This window comes from Staurois parvus, unplaced genomic scaffold (assembly GCF_062004578.1).
Source record: "Staurois parvus isolate SC_StPar_1 unplaced genomic scaffold, SC_StPar_1.0 ptg000978l, whole genome shotgun sequence".
Taxonomy (NCBI): Eukaryota; Metazoa; Chordata; class Amphibia; order Anura; family Ranidae; genus Staurois; species Staurois parvus.
Window position 1 is genome coordinate 1207741 of NW_028318774.1, and position 25292 is coordinate 1233032.

The 25292-nt window shown below is 42.8% G+C and overlaps 1 protein-coding gene across 1 annotated transcript in view; it reads left to right on the forward strand.

The window, feature by feature from the left end:
* Positions 1-1476: 1476 nt before the first annotated feature.
* TRMT61A (tRNA methyltransferase 61A) overlaps positions 1477-25292 on the forward strand; it is a 55903-nt gene continuing 32087 nt past the window's right edge. The window contains exons 1-2 of the mRNA XM_089657241.1: positions 1477-1590; positions 10159-10499. Coding sequence (XP_089513367.1) covers positions 10169-10499 — 331 coding nt within the window. The 5' untranslated portion in view covers positions 1477-1590; positions 10159-10168. The remainder of the gene's footprint in view (positions 1591-10158; positions 10500-25292) is intronic.

Genomic DNA, 25292 nt, shown 5'->3' on the forward strand with positions numbered 1-25292 from the left:
AGCTTAGTGGGGGGAGGGGGGGGGGGGTGTCTCCAGCAGCCCTCCCTCCTGAAGGGACTGTTAAAGTTTGAATGCCTGTGTGTCTCTTGTTGCTAAGTGAAGATTGCACCCGCCCTGTGTCATTATGTAGGGAGGGGGGATTGTCCCAAGTGTATAAAAAGCCAGTTCGAGTTTCAAATAAAGAGTTCCATGTTCAGACAGATTGGTGTTGACTAGTCTTGTTTGGTCAGCTGTGGTGTCTGTGGTTGGTGTTCGGACGAGGAATCGGTATTATAAAGGAAGTGCCCAAGCACAGACAGAGTCAGTTCCATTACACACACCCTCCCACGCCCCCTTACAAGGAGAATATTTGTGTAAAAAATGATTGGTTAAACCCACAACTACTATTCCTTTATACTGGCTTAATGTACAAATGCAATAATTTAGAACTTGAAAAGTTTAGCACTGGGAAACACTTTCTGATAAATAATACCATTTTTAATACAGGTATATACATCAGACCAAAATGAGCAACAAATGAGGAGGAAAGGGGGACAGAGGGACTTTGCTCAAAATGAGGGACATTCCATTGAAATCAGGGACAGTTGAGAGCTATGCACCTATGTGACCCATACTTGGTGCCCAACAAGGAGGGGAACATGGATGAGGTAACACCCACTTACCCTAAATGCATTTCAAGGCTCCTTTCACATGAATGGAGCTCCGATTAATGGAGGGTCCATGAGCAGATCCTCTGGTGAATCAGAAATGAATGGATGTCAGTTTTTTATGTTTATTTTACATTTGTGCCCGTTCAGGTTGTGTCCACAGGACATGGGCAGACCTGTGCTGGTTCTATGGACATCCGGGTGTAAACTGACCCTATTGTACGTTTACATCAGGCTCCCTCAGCACGTTTAGTCCAGCAGAAATGGAAAAGAATGAACAAACGCAGTCCTTTTTCCCCGGACCTGGACAGGCTTGAAGGTAGTCAGATATAAAGGGACACAAGTCTGCTTACATCTGACTGTCCATAGGATTGTAATGCCTGTGTGAAAGGACTTGTGTCTATCTGAATCACTGGCTGACAGAACATGGATGCTGCTCAGGAATTCAGACGCCACGAGTCCCCAGCCGGCAACTTAGAAACCTTTGCAGCCAAAGGATCAACATGGCAGCCAGGCAGCTGGCATTTTCAGAAGCAACTCAGCAATGGCAGCCTAGTCATTTGACCCATCACTGATCCCCTTTCATATCTAGTACAACTGCCCAGATATGTTGCTGGAACAAGTGTGGCAGGAGATGGAGAGATCTGTACTCCAGCTGCATACACTGCCAGACTGAGACAGGAGGAGAGGGGGGAGGGGCACACTTTCAGGTTTTAATGTCTATTTTTGCTCTGAACATTTGATTATTGAGCTTTAATTGGAACCAAAATAGAACCAGAGGCAGCTACATCCTGCCAGCAAAGCTTTCAGTGATGTCATCAAGGAGCGACCCGGAAGCTCCTCCACGTGTGTCACTGGAGGAGACCGATGCTGCAGGAATTGCGTCGCTGACAAGTTTCAGCATCTGTTGTCATTGTAATAAAGGGACTGGACGTGTTCACAGGTAACTGGAGACCCCCGATCTTCTCATAGATCGTGACCACCCCTCCCTACCCTAAACAGGTCAGAGAAGAACGGGGATGCAGACATTAGGATTGGTTTCCCCCATTCAGACTTGATTGCTGTAAGAAACACAGATGGACTGCATGTTACTAAGAAATGCTTATCCAGGGCTGAGCTAATGCTTTACAATTGGGCAACTATTCCTATTTCTGAACTGGCTGTATGAGAGCTGCCATTTGTAGCTGAACACAACACAGACAGTATGGGGGGCATTTACTAATCCTGGAGCACTCAGAATCTGGTGCAGCTGTGCATGGTAGCCAATCAGCTTGTTCAATTAGACTTTGGCAACAAAACCTGAAAGCTGATTGGTTTCTTTCTAGAGCTGCAGCAGATTTTTGCATTCTCCACTTTTAGTAAATACGTAAGGAAGTGTTAGAACCCCTGCCAGGCTTTGATACCTGTGTCCCCGGCAAACAGGATGAGCTCAGGTATGTTCACGAATCTGAACCCACCTGGTCTATGCCGACAGAGCTCTCAAAGCAGACAGCCAAATACATGAGGCAGAAGCATTCCCCTTACATACACTATATTGTCAAACATATTGGGATGCCTACCTTTACACGCACATAAACTTTAATGGCGTCTTAGTCCGTAGGGTTCAATATTGAGTTGGCCCGTCCTTTGCAGCTATAACAGCTTCAACTCTTCTGGGAAGGCTATCCACAAGGTTTAGAAGGGTGTCTATGGGAAGGTTTGACCATTCTTCCAGAAGTGCATTAGTGAGGTCAGGCGCTGATGAGAAGACCTGGTTTGCAGTTTCCGCTCTAATTCATCCCAAAGGTGTTTTGTCTGGTTGAGGTCAGGACTCTGTGCAGGCCAGTCAAGTTACTCCACCGCAAACTTGCTCATCCATGTCTTTATGGACCTTGCTTTGTGCACTGGTGTGCAGTCATGTTGGAACAGGAAAGGGCCATCTCCAAACTGTTCCCTCAAAGTTGGGAGTGTGAAATTGTCCAAAATGCCTTGGTATGCTGGCCCCTTAAGAGTTCCCTTCACTGGAACTAGGGGGCCAAGCCCAACCCCTGAAAAACAGCCCCACACCATAATCCCCTCTCCACCAAACTTTTATTTTGGCACAGTGCAGTCAGGCAAGTACTGTTCTCCTGGCAATTGCCAAACCCAGACACATCCATTGGATTGCCAGACAGAGAAGCGTGATTGGTCACTCCAGAGAATACGTCTTCACTGCTGTAGAGTCCAGTGGCGGCATGCTTTACACCACTGCATCTGATGCTTTGCATTGCACTTGGTGATGTAAGGCTTGGATGCAGCTGCTCAGCCATGGAAACCCCTTCCATGAAGCTCTATGTGCACTGTTGCTGTGCTAATCTGAAGGCCACATGAAGTTTGGAGGTCTTTAGCTATTGACTCTGCAGACAGTTGGTGACTTCTGTGCACTTCAGAATGCGCTGACCCCATTCTGTCAGTTGCTGTTGTTCCCAGTTGCTTCCACTTTGTTATAACACCACTAACAGTTGAGCGTGGAACATTTAGTAGCCAGGAAATTTCACAGATGGACTTATTGCACAGATGGCAACCTATCATGGTACCACACTTGAATTCACTGAGCTCCTGAGAGTGACCTATTCTTTCACAATGTTTGTAGAAGCAGTCTGCATGCCTAGGTGCTTGATTTTATACACCTGAATCCACTGATTTGGAGGGGTGTTGAAATGCTTTTGGCTATATAGTGTACGTTTCAATGTGGGGCATGCATCCATCACCTATGATTGTTTGTCTACTTTGACAGCTTCCTAGTGGGACAGATCAGGCAGGTTCAAACTCCTGTCCACACACTCCTGAGGCCATCCCTGCTAGTGAGATGCACTCACTCCAATTATCCTGTTGATTAGCAATGAGCCCAGGCATGTTTCAGTCCCAGTCTGAACCCACCTGAGTGAGCCAGGAAGCAGTCACCTGTACTGGGCCAATCACCTGAGACTGGGGCATTCCCCAAGCTGCATATACCTGGGGTATGTCTAAGTATTGCTTTGGGCGAAAGGGGGAGGAGGTAAATGACTTGGCTCAGTACAGTGACTGCTTCCTGGCAGGCTTGCCCAATTGGATCTGGACCAAGATTTGTCTATGCCTGAGCTCTTCCCTACTGTTGACCATTGCCACTCTACAGGAAGGGAGAAATCCAAAATGTTTACAGTTGCCACTGGAACTGAAAGTCTTCCAACAAGCACATCTGTTCAATGAGAACTGCTAAAAAGAGGGAATCTGCTCACTTTGTAGGGATGTCCTTTCATATCCTGTTGCATTTTTGGAACTGGAAGTGATATAGACAGCAAAAAGATAGGAAGTGAATGTGAATACTTACTATCCTAGAACATTTAAATTAAGTACTACACTGATCTAAGGCAAAAAAAATTAAGACAAAAAAAAAAGCTTTCCCAGCAGTCACATGACCCCTAAGCAGATTCTGCCTCCTGGGCTCCTAGCAGCATACTTACAGGAGTAAGGCATGCTGTGTATAGGCATGGTGTTCTGTAGCTCCCGTTCAGAAGGTACAGACACAAACTGACCACACTAGGACAGATCTGCATCCATGCCTAGCGTGGTCAGAAGTAAACAGGCTGAAGGGGACTGGCAGAATTACCAGGTTTGTTAATGTTACTTAACTATTCTCAATAAATAAAAAAGTGCACAGTTGGTGACAAAGAAAACCAATCCCCAACTTTACTAATTTGGTTCACATACAGTTGTGCTCAAAAGCTTGCATACCCTGGCAGAAATTGTTTTGGCATTGATATGAAAAAATGACTGATCATGCTAAAATACTGTCTTTTATTTTAATATAGGGATCATATGAAGCCAGTTAATATCACATAGTTGTTTGGCTACTTTATAAATCATAATAACAGAAATCACCCAAATGGCCCAAATCAAAAGTTTACATACCCTGGAATATTTGGCCTTGGTACAGACACACACGGTGACAGACGCAAGTTAAATGGGCAATTAAAAGTTAATTTACCACATCTGTGGATTTTTTTTAATTGCAGTTTGTGTCTGTGTATAAATAGACTGTGATACTTTTTTTATTTGCACTAACATACAATTTTTCAGGACAAGCTTTTGGGGTGTACCCCCTTCTTCAAGGTCCCAACAGTACTAACTGGTTATTACTGCTGGGACCTTGAAGAGGTGGGTACACCCCGAAAACCTGTCCTAAAAAATTGTATGTTAGTGCAAATAAAAAAAAGTTTCACGGACGGTACTCAATTGTCTCTGTCACAGGTGCAGTAATATGGCTGCAATCACCTCAAGCATGTGTAAATAATCAATGAATTTGTTAGTTCTCATATGGATGCACTGAGGAGGGTAGATACTGAACCATGGGGAACAGAAAAGAACTGCCAAAAGACCTGTGGAACAAGGTAATAGAACTTTATAAAGATGGAAAAGGATATAAAAAGATATCCAAAGCCTTGAATATTATTATACAGGATTTATATAGCGCCAACAGTTTGCTCGGCGCTTTACAAAATAAAGGGAGACAATACAGCAACAATACAGTTCAATACAAGAGGGTTAGGAGGGCCCTGCTCCTTGGAGTTGAATTTGCCAGTCAGTACTGTTCAATCACTTAAGTGGAAAATTCGGGGATGTCTTGATACTAAGTCAAGCTGAGGTAGAGCAAGAAGATTGCAGCCACAACTGCCTGAAGAACTGTTCAGGATATGAAGAAAAACCCACAGGTAACCTCAGGAGAAATACAGGCTGCTCTGAAAAAAGGCAGGGTGGTTGTTTGAAAGAGCTCAATACGACAGTACTTGAACAAAAATGAACTGCATGGTTGAGCTGCCAGAAAGAAGCCTTTACTGCACCAATGCCACCAACAAATCCTGGTTAAATTATGCCCAACAACACCTTGACACGCCTCGCAGCTTCTGGCACACCGTAATCTTGTGTGATGAGACCAAAATAGAGCTTTATGGCCACAACCATGCGCACTTTGGAGAGGGGTCAACATGGTCTATAGCGACAAGAATAACATCCCCACTCTAAAGCATGGTGGTGGCTCACTGATAGTGGGGGGGGGGGGGGTTAAGCTCTAAAGGCATAGGGAATTTTGTGAAAATTGATGGCAAAATGAGTGCAGCATGGTATCAGAAAATACTGGCAGTCAATTTGAATTCTGCAGCTGCACATAGGATGCAGTGTGACTGTCCAGAACAACAGTGACCCTAAGCACAAGGCCAAAGTTGAGTGGTTACAGCAGAAAAAGATGAAAGTTCTGGAGTGGCCATCACAGTCTCCTGACCTTAATATCATTGAGCCACTCTGGGACAGTCTCCTGACCTTAATATCATTGAGGCACTCTGGGAAGATCTCAAATGTGCGGTTCATGGGAGACAACCAAAGATTTTGCATGACCTGGAAGCGTTTTTTGCGAGGACAAATGGGCAGCTCTACCACCTGTAAGAATTCAGGGGCCTCATAGGTAACTGTTACAAAAGAGTGCATGCTGTCACTGATGCTAAAGGGGGCAATGCACAGGATTAAGAACTAAGGGAACGCAGGCTTTTGAACAGGGGTCATTTTATTTGTTTACATGTTGGCATGTTTTGTTTTATGATTGTGCCATTCTGTTGTGACCTACAGTTCCAGAATATGAATCCCATTAGAAATAAATGTATTTTTTCCCGTTCATGTTTTCTTTAAAAATGGTACATACTGTATATTAGCAATTCTCCAAAGAGATGCAAACTTTTGAACACAGCTGTGCACATTAGCCCCTTCTCAAATGTATTCAAAACATGTTCCAGTGACAACACACTTTGGAAAGATTTCCTCTCACTCCCTTTTGTGTCCCCAGGACAGGAACTGAAGAATAGTTCCCCAAAAGGACACGTACCACAAAAAAATGACTTTGGTACCTTCTCCAAAACTAAATTACAGTGGTTGTAAAGGCTGAAGGTTTTGTACCTTCATGCATTCTATGCATGAAGGTAAAAAATCTTCTGTGTGCAGCAGTGCCCCATCCCCATCAATACTTATCTGAGCCTCATCGCAATCCAGCGATGTGAATGACAGCCTCGGTTGTCCCGGGACTGTGCCTTCTCATTGGCTGAGACAGCTGCTGTCAATCACAGCCAGTGAAGGGGTGGGGCCAAGCCACGGCTCCGTGTATGAATGGACACACGGAGCAACAGGTGCCCCCATAGCAAGCTGCTTGCTGTGGGGACACCCGACAGGAGGAGCCAGGAGAGCCTGCGGCGGATCTGAGAAGAGGAGGATCCGGCCTGCTCTTTTCAAAACCACTGCACACAGTAGGTAAGTATAGACATGTTTATTAAAAAGAAAATAAAATGAACCTTTAGAATCGCTTTACATTTTAGATCTACTTTAAACTGAATAGAGGCATCAAATATTATAAAAATGTCAGATTGTTTTTGTTTGATCATATTGTGCTGAACAGCAAGGCCAGTTGCTCATATAGTGAGCCTTGGTTGGCAGTAGGAGACAAAGGTCTGCAGGGATGATGTTTGTTTTCTAAAGGCAGATGGTCACAAATGTCCTTCCTATATTGGTATATTGGTGCGTTTAGAACAGATGTATGGCTGTTTGTATCCTCAATTGTTCTTGTTACCTTTTAGAGCGAGAAAGATTTTTCCTTCTGTTGAAAAATATTTGTAAATGAAATAAAATCTTTTGAACCCAAAAGGAAAACACAATTTACAATATAATAAGCAGTTTATGGTTTATTAATGTTTTACCTGACTTTGACCCACCAAGTATTCCCACCATTACCCTGTAGTAACACAAGCCAAGCATATTATTAGTATTGGTGTGCTGCAGTGCCTTTACATTGTGAATGACACCCCAGCACATCTCCAAAACATGCATGTGCCCTGCGTTGCAATAAAATGCAGAACGCTCCAGGTTTTTGCTTGTGCTGCTGTGCGGTTCTTTTTTGAGTGCGATATTCAGTGCAATGCATTCCACCACAAAGCATTGTCTGTGTCCTCATTGGAAAGATTTGTAATCACATTCTGTCATGACAGAAAGTGAGGGGAAATATCCCTAATGGCGATACAGAAGGAAATGACCACCTGAAAGAGGATCTATCCCCTCCCTGCACTAAAACTGGATGTGTGCTTCTGTCTCCCATATGTGTCTGTACTATCATTCATATTAGTATCAAAGTTTCAGAGGGCGATGGTGTTGTGGCAGGGAATATTTATTATGTTTTCATGTAACAGAATTGAAGATATGGCTGCATTCGTTTTCTTTCTTAGGCTTTCTTTCTTTTGTTTTCAACTGGCGATCTGGCCAGTAAGTTTGTTGTTTTTTCAGCAGAACAAGCTGTCCTGCAGATGTATCGGAGATATGAGACAAACTATTTACCACTGACAGGGGTGCTTACAGGGGTCAGCTTTTATCTATTTATGCAAAAGGAGCAAAACTGTTTGCTTTAACTGTTTGGCTTCACATTTGTTTAGTGTATCTAAATCTGCTAGTACATGTAACATCTGGAGAAACCCTGGGGTTCCATGGAACTCTGGTTAAGAGAGCCTGCTTTTTGTGTATTTCAATCTGCTAGTCCATCTAACACTAATTTTCCCCCAGACTTACAATTCTGCTGTCCAAAGGTGTCTCTGTTGCTCCTTTATCTAAAGTGGGGGCACCCTAAAGCAGAAGGTGTATTACTGGCCAGATCACCAGGTGAAAACAGAGGGTGAAAAAGCCTGAAAAGAAAAGTAATGCAGCCACCACATCTAAGGATTAGTGAGCTGCAGTATATTTCATTTTTGGTTTTGGGTTTAATACCGCTTTAAAGGTGAAGTACAGCCAAAGCTCTTTTGGCAGTACTTCTCCTGTGGATCCCAGGAGACCCATTATCAGCTGACAGTGGGATGTGTCGGCTGATGTCACTCAGCCGCTCCAGGCTGAGGAAAGGTCCTGACTTTAAAGTCGAGATCCACCCCAGAGTCTGGAGTGTCACCTGGCTCAACCTCTCAGCGAGCTGCTGAGAGCCTGAGCCAGTCACTCCTTCCACAACCCACCACTCCAGTGAGCGTGGGGGGGCAGAGCAGACAGCGATGACTTCACCGCTCTTTGCTCTCAGCCGTGGTGATAACTCAGTGATCAGCAGTCATGTGTACGCTTAGTTATCACACTTAGAGTCAACGGGGGACAGATGCAGCATCCACCTAGGTACGCATGATTTGGGTAAAAAAAAACAAACTCCAACTTCTCTTTTTAACCTCCTTGGCGATATGATTCTTTCCGATTTTTTTGTGCTGAAAGCGGTACCATTTTTTGCATGGAAATATATAGTTTTTTATTGTAGGCTGTAATTTTTAGGAATAACTCACTGAAATCTGTCCGAACAAGAGTCTATTAAACATTCCGGATATGATAAAATTTGAAACACGAAATCATAAATTATAATTTAATAAATAATCATAAAAAATAATAATATAATAATAATAAATTTAATTCAATAATATAATCAAACCAAAAACACTGAAATTTGAAATACAGAGGCAAATTCGCACATCACTGAGCAAAGTCGCAAAATCGTTTTCAGTGTCTGATGACGAATTTCCCCACGAATCATCACTCAATTCTGCAAGTGGTTCTGATTTACTATCGCTGTTCTAAAACCGCTTTTGACGTAAAGGGACGCTTTTTGGACGCCATGGACTTTTCTAAGTTTCCAGGCAGAAAGAACATTCAAAATGCAGGAAGGGCACAGGACAAAGCAGTAGGGACAAAATGTATGTGAAATGCATGGAAATAGCAATGACAGCAAAAATGACATTTTTTAAAAAATTCAAATTTCCCGCCGGTTCCGACACCCGTACGTCCCGACGTCACAGGGACCGGAACACAGAAGCCGGATGCCGGCATCGGCCAGAGGAGATCGCCAGGGGACGCTGGAGGGGACACATCGCGGGAGCGAAGGACAAGGTAAGTGCTGCAGGGACCCCCAGAGCAGCGCCGCATGGTAAGCCCAAGTGTAGCTCGGGGTTACCACTTTTGGTATAGAAATTTTACCCCGAGCTACACTCGGGAACACCGCTAAGGAGGTTAAAGTTGAATTACAGATATGGAATTTTACATAGTCACATTGGTCCATCTGGGACCAATGTAAGTATGCATGGGCCATACCTGTAGGATCCCTGTGGAAGCAGATAGCCACTATAGTAGACTCAGGGCACCTCTCGCCACCTACTTTTAGTGAGATGAGTTATGTAATATAAAGCTAAAAAAGCCAGCATGTAGAACGGCCAAAACACACGTCCACTGTGGTGCATTACAGCAGTGCATGTTATTGCTCATTACATCTGTTGGCATGTTGCAGCGCCATTCACTTTTAATAGTACCCCAACGACTTTGTCTTTAATATTCAGATTCTTGCATAAAATTATGCTTGGCTTAAGATTCTGGTTCCCACAGAAGCCCAATAATGTTAACTTTATGTATTAGATTTTCCTGATCTCTTTTTAGTAACTTTTTACTGATATATATATATTTAATTATTTTTAAGATCGCACGGCATGAGTTTTGCGGAATACAGACAGCAAATACAAGATGGTGACACCGCCATTATCTTTCTGGGACATGACTCCATGTTCCCGGTGACTATCAAACATGGAAGCCAGACACAGACTAAATATGGGGTCATGAGACACTCCACCGACCTTATTGGGAAGAAGTATGGCTCCAAGGTGACCTGCAGCAAAGGAGGATGGGTATACATTTTGTATCCAACCCCGGAGCTCTGGACAATGAACCTGCCTCATCGGACTCAAATCCTTTATTCTACCGACATCTCGATGATCACAATGATGTTGGAGCTGAAGCCGGGCTCTGTGGTTTGTGAGTCAGGTAATTATGTTTTATTACAAGTACATTTAGGAAGGTTATTCCATCCATTCCATTACATCTGTATTGCTGAACTGGTACAAGGGGTAATAGGCAATTCTGATCCGTCCTAGGAAATTAATGCTTGTCTTTATATAGTGTGGAAGTGAATTAAAAAAAGCATTCAACCATATCCCAAACAATCAATAACACTTATAAAAAGGTCAGTTCTGTCAAATCTGATCTGGACACCTTTAGGTTGAATCATTCCCTGGCTTCTATTTCAGGTTCTACCCCTTCATGGGACTGACCCTTAAAGTATTAACTAAAGGCAAAACCTTTTGTTTTATTATTTTTTTTTCTCGCTTTGGATAGTGGAGAAGGATTAGAACATCCGTCCGGTTTTTATTGCTGTCTGTGTTTTTAAGATTTATCCCCTCTACTTGACCCGGTGACTGTTATCGTTAAGCATTGCATTCCTGATCACATTTCATGCGATTCTTTGCAGTGTGATTTGAGCTAGTCATTTTGTATGGCTCAAATTGCACTGCACCCGCAGGAAAGGTGCATGGACTTTTTCTTTCTCACTGGAATCTGATTGCATGGGTGTTCACATTCATGTAATCTGATTCAGCCAATCGCACTGCACTCTTAACAGTTTTTGGGGTGTCATTAACTTAACATAGACACCCGCAGCGGTTCGCATGAATGGAGTGCGATTGTGATGCGGTGCAGAAAACTCACAGAATTTGCTATGAATCGCGCACCGCATCAATGCGAACCAGCACAAAAAGTAAAAGATAATCACAAATTTGTCTCCAGAATAGGGATAGGGGGGAAATCTTCCAGTGGGGACACTAGTGCCGGTAAACCTGATGACAACCACAGATTCCCTCTCAATTCCTGTTGCGACTGTTGGGCAGGAAGTGAACTGAAACCTCCCCATTAGGACACATGGCAAAGGAAAAACTGAAAGGGGTTATAACCCTTCCTTAGTCTTATCAAAATGAAAACTGTTTTGGCTTTATTTCTACTTTAAAGTGGTTCTAAAGGCAGAAAGTTTTTTACCTTAGCCACTTGACATCCAGGCTATAGTTGAATATCAGTGCCGCATATCAGTGCAGCCTCATCAATGCACATCAGTGAAGTAGAAAATTTACCTGTTCGCAAAATTTTATAAAAGAAACAAAGAAAAACATTTTTTTTTCAGATTTTTTTGTTTTTCGTTTATAGTTAAAAAATAAAAAACTTAGTGGTGATTAAACACCACCAAAAGACAGCTCTATTTGTGTGAAAAAAAGGATAAAAATTTCATATGGGTACAGTGTTGCTTGACCACGCAATTGTTATTCAAAATGCAACAGCACTGAAAGCTGAAAAGTGGCCTGGGCAGGAAGGGGCTAAAAGTGCCCGATAGGCAAGTGGTAATACATTCTCTGCATTAACGTAAAAACCTTCAGCATGCAGCTTCTCCTGCCAGCGCACCACCTGAGCCTGATCTCTATCCAGCAATGTGCACTAGAGCAGAAGCTCTCTTGGCTCTCTGCCTTCTCATTGGCTCCCGCTGCTGTCAATCGCCACCAGTGAGAAGGTGGTGGGCTCAAGCCCACTCCGGAGCAAGTCTGAACAAGTGCCCCCATAGGAAGCAGCATGCTATAGTGCACACTTGGCAGGGAGGAGGGACCAGAAGCGCAGGCGGGAGATCTGAGAAGAATAAGATCGGGGCTCCTCTGTGTAAAACCATTACACAGAGCAGGTAATGTATGTTTGTTTTGTTTTTTTCATAAATGTAAACCTTTACAATCACTTTAAAAAGGAACCAAAATCTGGAAAACACAATCTGGAAACCTGAGAAAAAAAAAAAACAGGTGGAGGATGAAGAACTAGTCACAAATACAGCCTATAGGTTCACCGCAGCCGATCTTTTCCCCATTACTAACTTACCATGCCATGTTCTGCACTGTATCTCTGTTAAAGGCACCCATCTTGGTTAAGTCAGGGTATTACATTCCCATGTCCTATCATTCATATATATATATATATTAGCTCTAGGAGAAGTCATTAAGCTAGGGCCTCACATACTTTTTCCTCCCTGCACTGTGAATGTTTACATGTTATGTGCAATTAAACCATGGCAACATCTAATGTTTGTGTAGTATTATGTTCAGCAGACTGTGTTCTTCTATTGTTAGATGACGTTCAGAGCACATTTTATGCCCCAATTCATGCAAAACTCCACGTAATCCCAAGGGGTTCACATACTTTTTCTTGCAACTGTGTATATATATATATATATATATATATATATATATATATATATATATATATATATATATATATATATATATATATAAAATAATTGAAAGCAACAGTGGCAGCTGCTCAGTGTGCCAGGGACCTTTTGCATCATCACCACATAGCTGCCCACCAATGACTGGTGGGGGTAACGATTAGCCAGGAATCTTGTATAATATATCCCGTCCACTCCTGGCATTTTCCTGTCACTATTTGTAAGATGTGAAAGCACAAAACTGTGCACACTCCTTGAACATTTGTGTGAAATGATCAGTATACGTTAAAGTGGACCTGAACTCAAGGAGTAAAGATTTGCTATCTTTCATGGCATATTGTGGAATGTTAACTGTGCCTGAGCCATACCTCTTAACCTCCTTGGCGGTATGATTCTTTCCGATTTTTGGTGCTGAAAGCGGTACCATTTTTTTGCATGGAAATATGTATTTTTTTTATTTTAGGCCTGTAATTCTTAGGAATAACTCTCTGAAATCTGTCCGAACAAGAGTCTAGTAAACCTCCCGGGTAGGATAAAATTTGAAACACGTAATCATAAATTATAATTTAATAAATAATCATAAAAAATAATAATATAATAATAATACATTTAATTCAATAATATAATCAAACCAAAAACACTGAAATTTGAAATATAGCGCCAAGTTAGCACATTGCTGAGCAAAGTCGCAAAATTGTTTTCAGTGTCTGATGACGATTTCCCCCACAAATCATTATCACTCAATTCTGCAAGTGGTTCTGATTTACTATCGCTGTTCTCCTAGCTGATCTAAACCGCTTTTGACCTAAAGGGACACTTTTTGGACGCCATAGACATTTCTCAGTTTCCAGGCAGAAAGAACAGACAAAATGCAGGCAGGGCACAGGACAAAGCACTCGGGACAATATGTATGTGAAATTGGTTGAGACAGCAATGTTTTACTATGTAAAATGTAAAAAAAAAAAAAAAAAAGACATTTTTTAAAATTTTTACATTTCCCGCCGCCAGCGGCGCCCATACGTCCCGACATCACAGGGACAGGACACAGAAGCCGGATGCTGGCATCGGCCGGAGGAGATGGCCAGGGACGCTGCAGGGGACACATTGCAGGAGCGCAGGGTAAGGTAAGTGAAGAACAAGAGCAGTGCCGCATGGTATTCCCGAGTGTAGCTCGGGGTTACCGTTTGTGGTACTGAAATGTTACCCCGAGCTACACTCGGGAATACCGCCAAGGAGGTTAAAGTGGATCTTTATCCAAAACAGCTTGATAAAAATAATATTCTTTAGCAAGGAACATACATTCCACATTAATAATTCTGCTACCAAAATTAGTGTTTGCTGTAAATTGCCTCCAGCAATGTTCCTGTTTCTTCTTGCCTGAGGCTGCTATTTTGCTGAAGCTCAGAGCCCCTGAGCAGCAGGAAATCTTTAGGCTGTCAGCAGATGGGCTTCTACATTTTCGGCACCGTGCCAAAAAATAGAGAGCAACTGAGCATGTACAGAGCAGGGTGAGACAGTGTATTACTGGATTTTAAACGGTATAGGCCCCTTTAATTTTTTATACTATACCTGCAAAAGGGGCCAGCATGAAATGATCTAGCAGGACTTAAAGTGGTAGTAAACTCTCACTTCTATTTTTCAATGCAGGTAGACTTATAATAAAGCTTACCTGTAGGTAAAATGAATATCTCCTAAACATGCACCGTTTAGGAGATATTCTACAGAGCAGCAGCTGGTGACATCACAGGCGCATGCGCTCTGAATTAATGACATACCTGTGCTGTTTCTTCAGAGCTGTGTGCTGTGACCGAAACTCCTGCGTGGGAGTGACGTCATCGATGGCTAAAGCAGCTGCAGCCCGGTAACCTGGAAAGAAGACCGGGTGAAGGTGGAAGCCCTGTCAGCGGTGACAGCGTGCCGCTGGTGGGCTTCGTTTTAAGGTGTGTTTGATATAATGTGCTAGTATACAGTGCAGGGTGGATTTGATTTAAATCAAACTGATTTAAATCACTAGTCAGTAAGGCTTGATTTAAATCCTAGTTTTCTACATAAAGACTAATTCTTGCTGGTATAACTTTAATATACAAGTAGATGAAGATTTTTAGAATAACAACTTTTCATATTAGTTTTTTTATCCCCAGTTTAATAGGTTAATCATTCATATTTGGACAACTTTTCTGTTGTACTTAGGAAGGAGAAAAATAATCATTACCGTAATAATAACAATTTAAATAGATTTATTCAACTGAAACAATAACATTCCAGCATATGTGATTTGCTTAAACATCCATGTTTGTTAACTAATTTGGTTAAACAAAATATATATATTTTAAGAAACTTAGACTGTCAGCCCCTTCCTCCTCACACTTAGTTTCACTTTCTTCTTGTGCAGATCTATTCCACTCCAAACAATCAGAAAAATATTGTTTCTGTTCACTGAACTTCTTGAAACTTAGCAGTGAAGGGGTTGATTCTGTATTCATAGGTTTGTAGAAGTTAGGATTAAGGTCTTTTTCTTACCTCTGGTCATGTTATAACATTTTTGCTGTGAATAAGAGGCAAGTGATCTCCGCTGAGTCACATTCAGTTTTGAGAACTGCAAAAGTAAACCAACATCTGTGATAATATCTTGTAGGCAGAGAAACTGCCCAATAATCTTACAAAAACCTCTGGAAGAGCATGACATTGTGAATGGATTCATGGAATTTATTTACCAAAACAATTAAACATATACAGCCTTATTCTACATAATTAAAAACTAATCTTTATTTCATGATGGAATAACCTTTGGATGGTAATATATTTTCCTCAAAAGGCATTTTATGTAAAAAAAATCTGATTTTTAAAAAAAAAATCATTGATTTTTATCCACCCTGATACAGTGTGAACTAGCACATTATATTACCTTGCTGGGGAACACTTTTTTTAGTTTACTATCGCTTTAATTTCGTGACTAAAGTTCCACTTTAAAATGTACTTTTTGCCTTGAATTCCGCCTGTAAAATAAGTGTTCTTCCCGTGCTGAGGATCTAATAACTGTGCAATATATCTGCAGCATGAGATGATCTAAGGTATGGTCTCCAAACTGTGGCCCTGGGGCAGATGCTGCCCTTTGCTTGCCTTTATCCAGCCTTCAGGGCACTAGTCATCTCACTGATACGGGCCACTATTCTGCCCATCAACAGCAACAATGGGGCATAATTTTTCCCCCTAATAGCAAAGCTGGGGTACTTTTTATTTCCACTGATGCCTGAAAAAAATTTCCATTCCCGCTGGCCACAGTCCGGCCCCCCTGTCTGAAGGACAGTAAGTTGGCCCTTTGTTTACCAAGTTCGGAGGCCCCTGATCCCAGGCATCTCTGACTGTTTAGTGATCTTGAGTTAGCGGTGCTGTTGTCCCAATGTCCTGCTCATAGGAGGTAATGGCCAAGAGACTGCATGAGTTTTGCCGAACTTCTGTACTCTTGGCAGCTACCTCCTTTCTACATGTGCTCCAATGATGGTTGCATGGCATTTGTCTGGTTAGGTTTCCTGACGGGGGCAACAGTGAACCATGCCTGTGCTTAAACAGCCATCTGTAGCTTCTTTTTAAAAAAACAAACCCACCTGATGGGGTGACAGTGAAGGATCATAAGTGGTAGATGGGGAAAGAGTGTTGTTCCTGTGTCAGGTGGTGCATGAATAAGGACCTTCATGGCAGGATCACCAGGGATTATTTTATTGAAAACTGCAGATTTACAAATGTGAAAAATAACATTTGCAATCACATCAACCTGTTAATGTATACATAAGAATTTAGTGATCAGGTTTATACTTTACCAGCTCCAATAGAAACATTAAACCTATTAAGCCACCTAGTGTTACTTTCTAGGGAATTGATTGGCTGCAACCTTCTGGATTTAGGTTCCTTAAAATTAGCAGACAGGTGCACTTTGATATGAAACTTCTTTTTAAAGAATATGTCAACCTAACAATTCATATTCCTGATATGTGCCTGCTATACCATACACTTGTGTGAAAAGGTATCCTGTTCTCTTTGTATTGCTTCCTTTGTGTGAAATCCCTGGTGTTCCTGCCAGACCCTCTGCTTTCCTATTAAAAAACTGACATTCCCCCCCCCGCGCACATCCATTCACTGGGAAAACCAGTGTGCGGCTGTTTATCTTTCCTGAACCCCTTATGCAGCTAAGAACAGAGGGCACCTTGTATTCCTTCAAGTCCCACTGCTTTGCTATTAAAAAACTGACCCCCCCCCCCCCCTGCACATCCATTCACTGGGAAGACCAGTGTGCTGCTGTTTATCCTCCCTGAACCTCTTATGCAGCTGAGAACAGGACACCTGGTGTTCCTGCCAGTCCCTCGTGCTTTCCTATTAAAAACTGGCCACACTTGGCTGGAGAGCACAGCATGGTCAGTTTTCTATCTGTGCTGGGAGCTAATCCATTGATCAGGCTTGTGCTGACATGTCCTCACCCCTGCTCAGTCATTCAGTGGGAAGATCAGTGTGCTGTTATTTCTCCTCCCCCAGCTCTCTGAGCTGCCTATGCAGTTGAGAACAGAGAGGGTATGTGATCACTTCTACAAAAGGTGAAAAAAGGTATATATAATTTTTTTTAAATGTATGCATGTATGTTTTACCTTTTATTTCTATTTTGCATTGAATGGGTTGTTTTACAAGGTGAGGGTTTACATATACTTTTTTTTCTTTTGTGAATAAGGGTTTTTAGGATGTCAGATATGCTGATCTCCTTCTCTCGTATCCCTCAGTCCAGGCACTCTGTCTGTACCATAATGCACCTCTGCACATTTCATTTTGATAATGGCTTGCCATCCGCAAGCCTCTTGGTAAGCCGGTGTTCAGAAAGCTTAGTCAGGACATGTGATCTGAGCTCGGCTCGAGGTCACAGATGGTATCTCAGCAGCAGCAAAAGAACATTTTAGGTGGAGATTCAGCGCCTGCTTTGCTCCTTCAGCTGTGCTCGACTCTTAACCCCTGAGCTGCCGGAGCAGACCGCGACGTGCCATCGCACTGGCTGATTAGATTGATATGAAATCATATATGTTAATATTTGTGAAGGCCTTGTCAGTCACGTCAATGTCAAGGTCCTGTGTGGAAAATTCCACTAGTCAGGGAATCTGTACAGTAGTTTGGAATTGGTGCATTGATTTTGCCCACACTCCGAAGTGAATTATGGGAGTTCCGCCTGTTTAGGTCCTTCGATCTGCAGGATTTGAACACAAAACCGTTTGCTCTGTACTGATCCTAAAAGTGGAACTCTAGCCAAGCCTCATTTTTTTAGCTAGTAGTAACTATGAGCACAAGGTTTATAAAAAGAGGAAATTATAAGGACTGGAAATGGAATGTATATACTGTTGCCAAAGTGTCTTAGTAAGCCGCACACATGAAAGCACTGTTGTTGTGTGAATAGGATAAGTAAGACTTTGTGTCAACAAGATAAAAGCCATTAGAAAAGGTTAGAGCTGGGTTAGGCCCCATGCAGAGCGGGCATTCAGTCTTCATGCATGGGGTCTGGCATTTAGTTGTGGGCAGAAGACCATCCAGTCCTACTTCAGGCGGCCTGTCAAAATGCTAAGAGAGACTAAAAACTGCTGTAATGGGATACAGCGCCTAGTGGTATGGACGTTTAGGGTAGTATGCGCCCAGGGAAGAAAGCCAGGAACCCAGACTTCTTGCATTCTTAATAATTGTCCCTAGGTGCATACGGTCCCTAAACATTTGTACCACTAGGTACACCGCCCAGCCACATGAGCTGTCAGCCTGTCATAGAGTTGACAGGCTGTCTGCAGCGGGAGCGGGTGGTGCATCTGTATCCTCCACCCGCACCAAAATGCCACAGCCCCATACACTGGAACTAAATGCTCAGCGGGCATGGGGGCTTAAAGTGATCCTAAACACACACTGCTTAATTTACATTATCCCTTCTCTTTCTGTTTGTGGATGATGGCACCAGGGGCGGACTGACCATTTGGAAACTCGGGCACTGTCCGAGGGCCCGGGATCAGTAGGGGGCCCCATGAGATGCCCCTGGTACCTTTTTCATAGGCTTTTTTGAGTTTGGGCAAGGACACAGGGGCCCCATGATCCCCTATTGCCCGGGGGCCCCATGAGTTGTCAGTCCACCCCTGGATGGCACTGTAATTATTTTAATAAAAAATCATCGGAGTACCTTTTTTCTCATTGATATACAGCTGTCACATGAGTCAGCTCTTTCCCAGCCTGTCTGCTGGGAAAAAGTGGCAGGAGGAGCTTCTAGTCCTCTGCTGCTGGTTACATGTTAAAAAAAAATACAGCCTTCAGGATACAGAGCAAAAATAATGAATATTTTTAAGCTGTTTTAAATTGTCATACAAATATATTTGAAATCAAATCTTTATTATTTTTGGCAATAACATGGTGTGGCCGGATTTCTGCAAGTCACAGGCTGTGTCACGACCCTCCAGCCTGTGTTCTTAGAATAACAGGAAGGTAAAGCCTCCGTCAATCAATATGCAGTATCCTGCCCCCATTGTGTTTAGCTGATTAGTGGGCATGGAGAAGGAAGGAGGGATTAGGCTGTTATTTACCACTTTGTATACGCACACACGTGTGACTCTATAGTCACATAAGCTGCTGATGTGATAGGGAGGAAATGCTCAGCATAGAAAAGTTGGAACTGCAGTGCATTTGAGCACCACAAACCAAAAATGCTTTTCAATTCGTTTTAATATTCAGCGCAAATTCACCCATCCATCTATGTCTCCATGCTTTATTTTGCTGAGAAACAATTTGGAAAAACACAACCCTGGCATTTCTGACAGTGGCCAATGTATCATTTACTTCCTGGAATCCATCTGTCCTTAGTTTAGCTGAGAACCCTCCCTCCCTCCTGAAGACTCCTGGAATATATGACATCAATTGCCTAAGCCTGGAAATGAAGAAGTAACTGAAGAAATGTAAAAAAAAAAAAAAAAAGTTTAAATAAGTAAATATGATATACTTTCCTATCTATTTACTAATGTTACCAGCATAAGGAGTATACTTAGTTCATTTTGATTGAGTTCCACTTTAAGTGAGGAAGATTTTTTGCTTTCTATTTCATTTGGGAGACATTTTTCCTTACCACTGACCCCAGCAAACCTCCCCAGTGGTTAACTGCTTCCCTACCACCCTATAGCAGAACTACTGCTACAGGGCGGCGAAAAATCACATGTGTGTGTATATACGTGATTTTGCATTTCCGGATAGGAGCCATTGGCGGCTACAGTTGTCAATCACCGGTTCCCTCTGGCACCCAGTGATTGTCAAGGAACACTGACGGGAGAGGTCTGTATGTAAACAATTTAGATCTCTCCCCTGTCAGCACCCAGTAAAACACACACAGCACAGTTAGTAAAACAGCGCACAGTTAACCCTTTGATCTCCCCAGATGTTAACCTCTCCCTGCCCAGTGTCATTAGTACAGTGTCAGTGGTTTTTATTAGCACTGATCACTGGGGATGCCAATGGCAGTTCAGCCCCCCCCCCCCCCCCCAGTGTCAGAATCCCTGCTGCAGTCCCACTGTAAGTCACTGATCGCTAACCTTACTAGTATTAAAAAAAAATAATAATATTCCAGTATATATACCGCCATTTGGAGACAATGTTTTTTAACTGGATATGTTTTATAGCAAAAATTTAAAAATATTGTTTGTTTTTTTCAAAATTGTCAGTCTTTTTTTTGTTTATAGCGCAAAAAAAAACCCCCAGAGGCTATCAAATACCACCGAAAGAGCTCTATTTATGGGGGAAAAAAGGACATAAATTTAATTTGGGTGCAGCGTTGCATGACCACGCAATTGTCAGTTAAATAACGCAGCGCCGTTTTGCAAAAAATGGCCTGGTCAGGTCAGCAAACCCTCTGGAGGGCATTTCAGCCCCTGGGTGGTTGAAGTCATAATATACTAGGATGCACTGTATAGTAGCACATTATGAAAGAATTACCTTAAAACGAAGCTCTCCAGCGGCACTCTGTCACCGTTGTCGGTTTCATCATCACCCACTCTTCCTTCCATGTTTCGCTCTTCAGTTGTCTTCACATGCACATGGGGGTCACAGCACAGCGCTCTCAATTCGGAGAGGCATTCAGAGCACAGTGCAAATGCGCCGTTGGCGTCACCGGCTGCTACAAATGTCAATATCTCCTAAATGGTACACGTTTAACCAGTTCTAGGAGGGCGTCCTACAGTGGGGTTCGAAAGTTTGGGCACCCCAGCTAAAAATTTGTATTAATGTGCATAAAGAAGCCAAGGAAAGATGGAAAAATCTCCAAAAGGCATCAAATTACAGATTAGACATTCTTATAATATGTCAACAAAAGTTAGGTTTTATTTCCATCATTTACACTTTCAAAATAACAGAAAACAAAAAAATGGCGTCTGCAAAAGTTTGGGCACCCTGCAGAGGTAATATCTTGTACTGCCCCCTTTGGCAAGTATCACAGCTTGTAAACGCTTTTTGTAGCCAGCCAAGAGTCTTTCAATTCTTGTTTGAGGTATCTTTGCCCATTCTTCCTTACAAAAGTCTTCCAGTTCTTTGAGATTTCTGGGCTGTCTGTCACGCACTGCTCTTTTAAGGTCTATCCATAGATTTTCAATTATGTTGAGGTCAGGAGATTGTGAAGGCCATGGCAAAACCTTCAGTTTACGCCTCTTGATGTAATCCCCCGTGGATTTCGACTTGTGTTTAGGATCATTATCCATTTGTAGAAGCCATCCTCTCTTTAACTTCAGCTTTTTCACAGATGGCATCAAGTTACCATCCAAAATGTGCTGAAATTTTATTCAATCCATTTTTCCTTCTACTCGTGAGATGTTCCCTGTGCCACTGGCTGCAACACAACCCCAAAGCATGATTGATCCAACCCCATGCTTAACAGTTGGACAGAGGTTCTTTTCATTAAATTCTGTGCCCCTTCTTCTCCAAACGTACCTTTGCTCATTCCGGCCAAAAAATTTAATTTTAACCTCATCGGTCCACAGAACTTGTTTCCAAAATGCATCAGGCTTGTCTATATGTTCATTTGCAAAGTTCAAACGATGATTTTTGTGGTGAGGACGTAGAAGAGGTTTTCTTCTGATGACTCTTCCATGAAGACCATATTTGTACAAGTATCTCTTTATATTGGAATAGTGTACCACAACTCCAGTGTCTGCCAGATCTTTCTGGAGGGATCGTGCAGTCAAATGTGGATTTTGAATTGTTTTTCTCACAATCCTGCGAGGTGTTCTGTCTGATATTTTTCTTGGTCTTCCAGATCTTGCTTTAACTTCCACTGTTCCTGATGACTGCCATTTCTTAATTACATTCCGAACAGAGGATATTGACATCTGAAAACGCTTTGCTATCTTCTTATAGCCTTCTCCAGCTTTGTGAGCTTCAACTATTTTCAGTTTTAGTTTTCTAGACAACTGCTTAGAAGAACCCATGGTGCTGATTGTTGGGGCAAGGTCAGATGAGTCTGGGCTTTTAAAACCTTTGAGATTGACATCACCTGGTCTTCCCAGACGATGATTGAGAACAATCCATGACACTGGCAGGTCTCAGCTTTGCAAAGGGGGCAGTGCATGCTATAAATTCTGCAGGGTGCCCAAACTTTTGCAGACGCCATTTTTTTGTTTTCTGTTATTTTGAAAGTGTAAATGATGGAAATAAAATCTAACTTTTGTTGACATATAAGAATGTCTAATCTGTAATTTGATGCCTTTTGGAGATTTTTCCATCTTTCCTTGGCTTCTTTATGCACATTAATACAAATTTTTAGCTGGGGTGCCCAAACTTTGGATCCCCACTGTATGTCGTCCTCCCAGAACGCGCTCTCCTGCACGCCCTCAGCGATCTCCGTGATTGCTGTGTCCTACGGACACAGCTGATCACGTGATGTGGTAAAAGTCCAATCACAGTGGCACGCTGATCACAGGGAAATGCAATTGCCGGTTCTCAGCTGCACTTTCCTCACGCTGTCAGAACGTGGGGTAAGTAGTGCCGACAAACGGCAGTTGTCAGAGCAGGGATCGGCACCAATCAGTGCCCTGATTGGTGCCCAGCAGTGACACCCACCAGTGCCCAGCGGTGCCACCCACCTGTGTCACCCACCTCTGCCCATCAGTGCCACCCATTAGTGCAGCCCAGCAGTGCCGCCTATCAGTTCCACCTATCAGTGCCACCTCATTAGTGCTGCCCATCAGTGCTGCCTATCACTGCAGCCTCATCAACGCACATCAGTAAAGGAGAAAAATTACCTTTTTTATAATAGAAACAAAGAAACTTTTTTTTTTTATTATTTTTATCTCTTTTTTTGTTTATAGCGCAAAAAATAAAACCCCCAGCGGCAAGTAAATACCACCAAAAGAAAGCTCTATTTGTGAGAAAAAAATATGATAAAAATTGCATATGCGTACAATGTTGCATGACCGCGCAATTGTCATTCAAAGTGCGACAGCGTGGAAAGCTGAAGACTGGCCTGGTAAGGAAGGGGTATAAGTGCCCGGTAGGCAAGGGGTTAAGGGATATCACTGTACTTACAGGTAAGATTTATTCTAGACATACCTGCAGGTACAAGTCATAAACGGAAGTTTGCTATCACTTTAAGTAAGGGCAGTAAGTCTTTGAGGCCTGGGTTAGACTTGTCTTTACTGAAGCCCGATCTGTTTGTTGTGTGCAGTTGCGGTGTGATGGGGTATGCTTCTGCTACTGCTGAGATGCAATGCGTTGTGCCCATGGCATGCGTACACCCCCGGCCATTTCCTCATCAGCAACAAGCAGATGAGAGGTGATAAAATTGCAGTGACACCATGGGGTTTTGTTGATTGAATTTCTTCAGCTCTGCCTTTATTGGAGCGCATTTCGGACCTAAATGAGCCTATCCTTGCCTAAAGCTGGCCTTACACTGGCATATTTTTGTACGAACGTGTGTATGAAAAATCTCATCCATACATTCTATAATGCCACGGGTGCTAATGTTGTACGAACGTATGTCACAATTTAGTTTGCTTTTAACATTTGATTTTGGAATAAATGTAATTTCCCAAACAAAAACCACATACACTGTTAGGTCTTGTTTACACGGGCACTGTGGCCCATACAGCATGAATGGGCAGTTTATTTATGAGGCTAGAGCTGTGTACAGGCAGCCAATGTTAATCTATGGGGTTGCAGCGGCTGTACGGACACAGCCACTTGTCCGAAGTTGATAGGTGTGCAGGGGTAGCTGAGTAACCCCAAACTCGCTCTTGAGTTCAGGGCCGCTTATCCGCCCCTGCACGCCTGTAAAATTAGGATCGGTGGCTCTGTCTGTACAGCTACTGCATCCCCATAGAGTAACAAAAGCTGCCTCCATGCAGGTCTGGGCACTCCAGCAGCATAAAAAACCAGCCCTGTCACGCCACATAGTGCGAATGCATGCATGACACCTTTTCCTTCATCTACTGTAAAACTACGCTCGGTGATACCGCCATATTGTGTAACTTTATACCTTTTACAATACCATATAAATAAAATGTTTGTGGTTTTTTTTAACTATTATCCTTTATAACATTTTCTGTATAATTTGTGCCCCAAAAGTCCCAATGCCAAAAGGTTTTTCCACTGCATACAGGCCACGTAGTCCATGTGAATGAGGCCTTCTAAATTTGTTTGTGGACTCTTGTTGGAGATGTCACCTGGCTAAGGGTACACTCATGCACATTTGGTGGGACTGCCCTATGCTGCAGCCATTTTGGGGGAGAGTTCAATCCACAATTGCACAATAACTACGTATAACCTGCATCTCACCCCTGCACAATTCTACTGCATCACTCCTCACTCCCATCCCGGACATATCGTAAATCACTCGCCATGCACATGGTTAACGCCGCAAAACAATGTGTCCCAGTCCACTGGCGCTCGACAAATATTCCCACTATCCGTGAATGGTTTGCGAGGATCAATAGAATTGAGGAAAAGGAGGAACTGATCTCTGTTGCCAAGGAACATCCCAAGAGATTCAGGGGAACTTGGGCCTGTTGGAAGCATTTTAAAACCACCCCTACCTACCACCTACTAATGCAGCAATGATTGACTAGACCTATTCTGACACTAGGGAATGTTCTCTTTTCTGGGATACCTCTCGATCTATGCCTAGATATACCTTTGTCCTTCACCAAGGCTCGCTCCTTTGGAACTTGTATCCGCATATTACCCAGTTGACTGTCTTGATTTGCACTATGGCTTCAACTATAAGCTGATATTTCTACTGTGACGCATTTCACATGTTGAAAGCCACCTACACGCAAGAATACAGTCCTTTTTTCCGTTTTACCATACCATAAGCCCTTCCCTCCCCCCCCCCTTCTTTTTTTTTCTTCTCTCTCTCTCTCTCTTTCTTCCTTCTTCCTTTCTATATACCCTGTTTCCCCTAAAATAAGACCTACCCCGAAAATAAGACCTAGTGCCATTTTTGGGAATTGCTAAAGTATAAGACCTACCCCGAAAATAAGACCTAGTTGTGATCG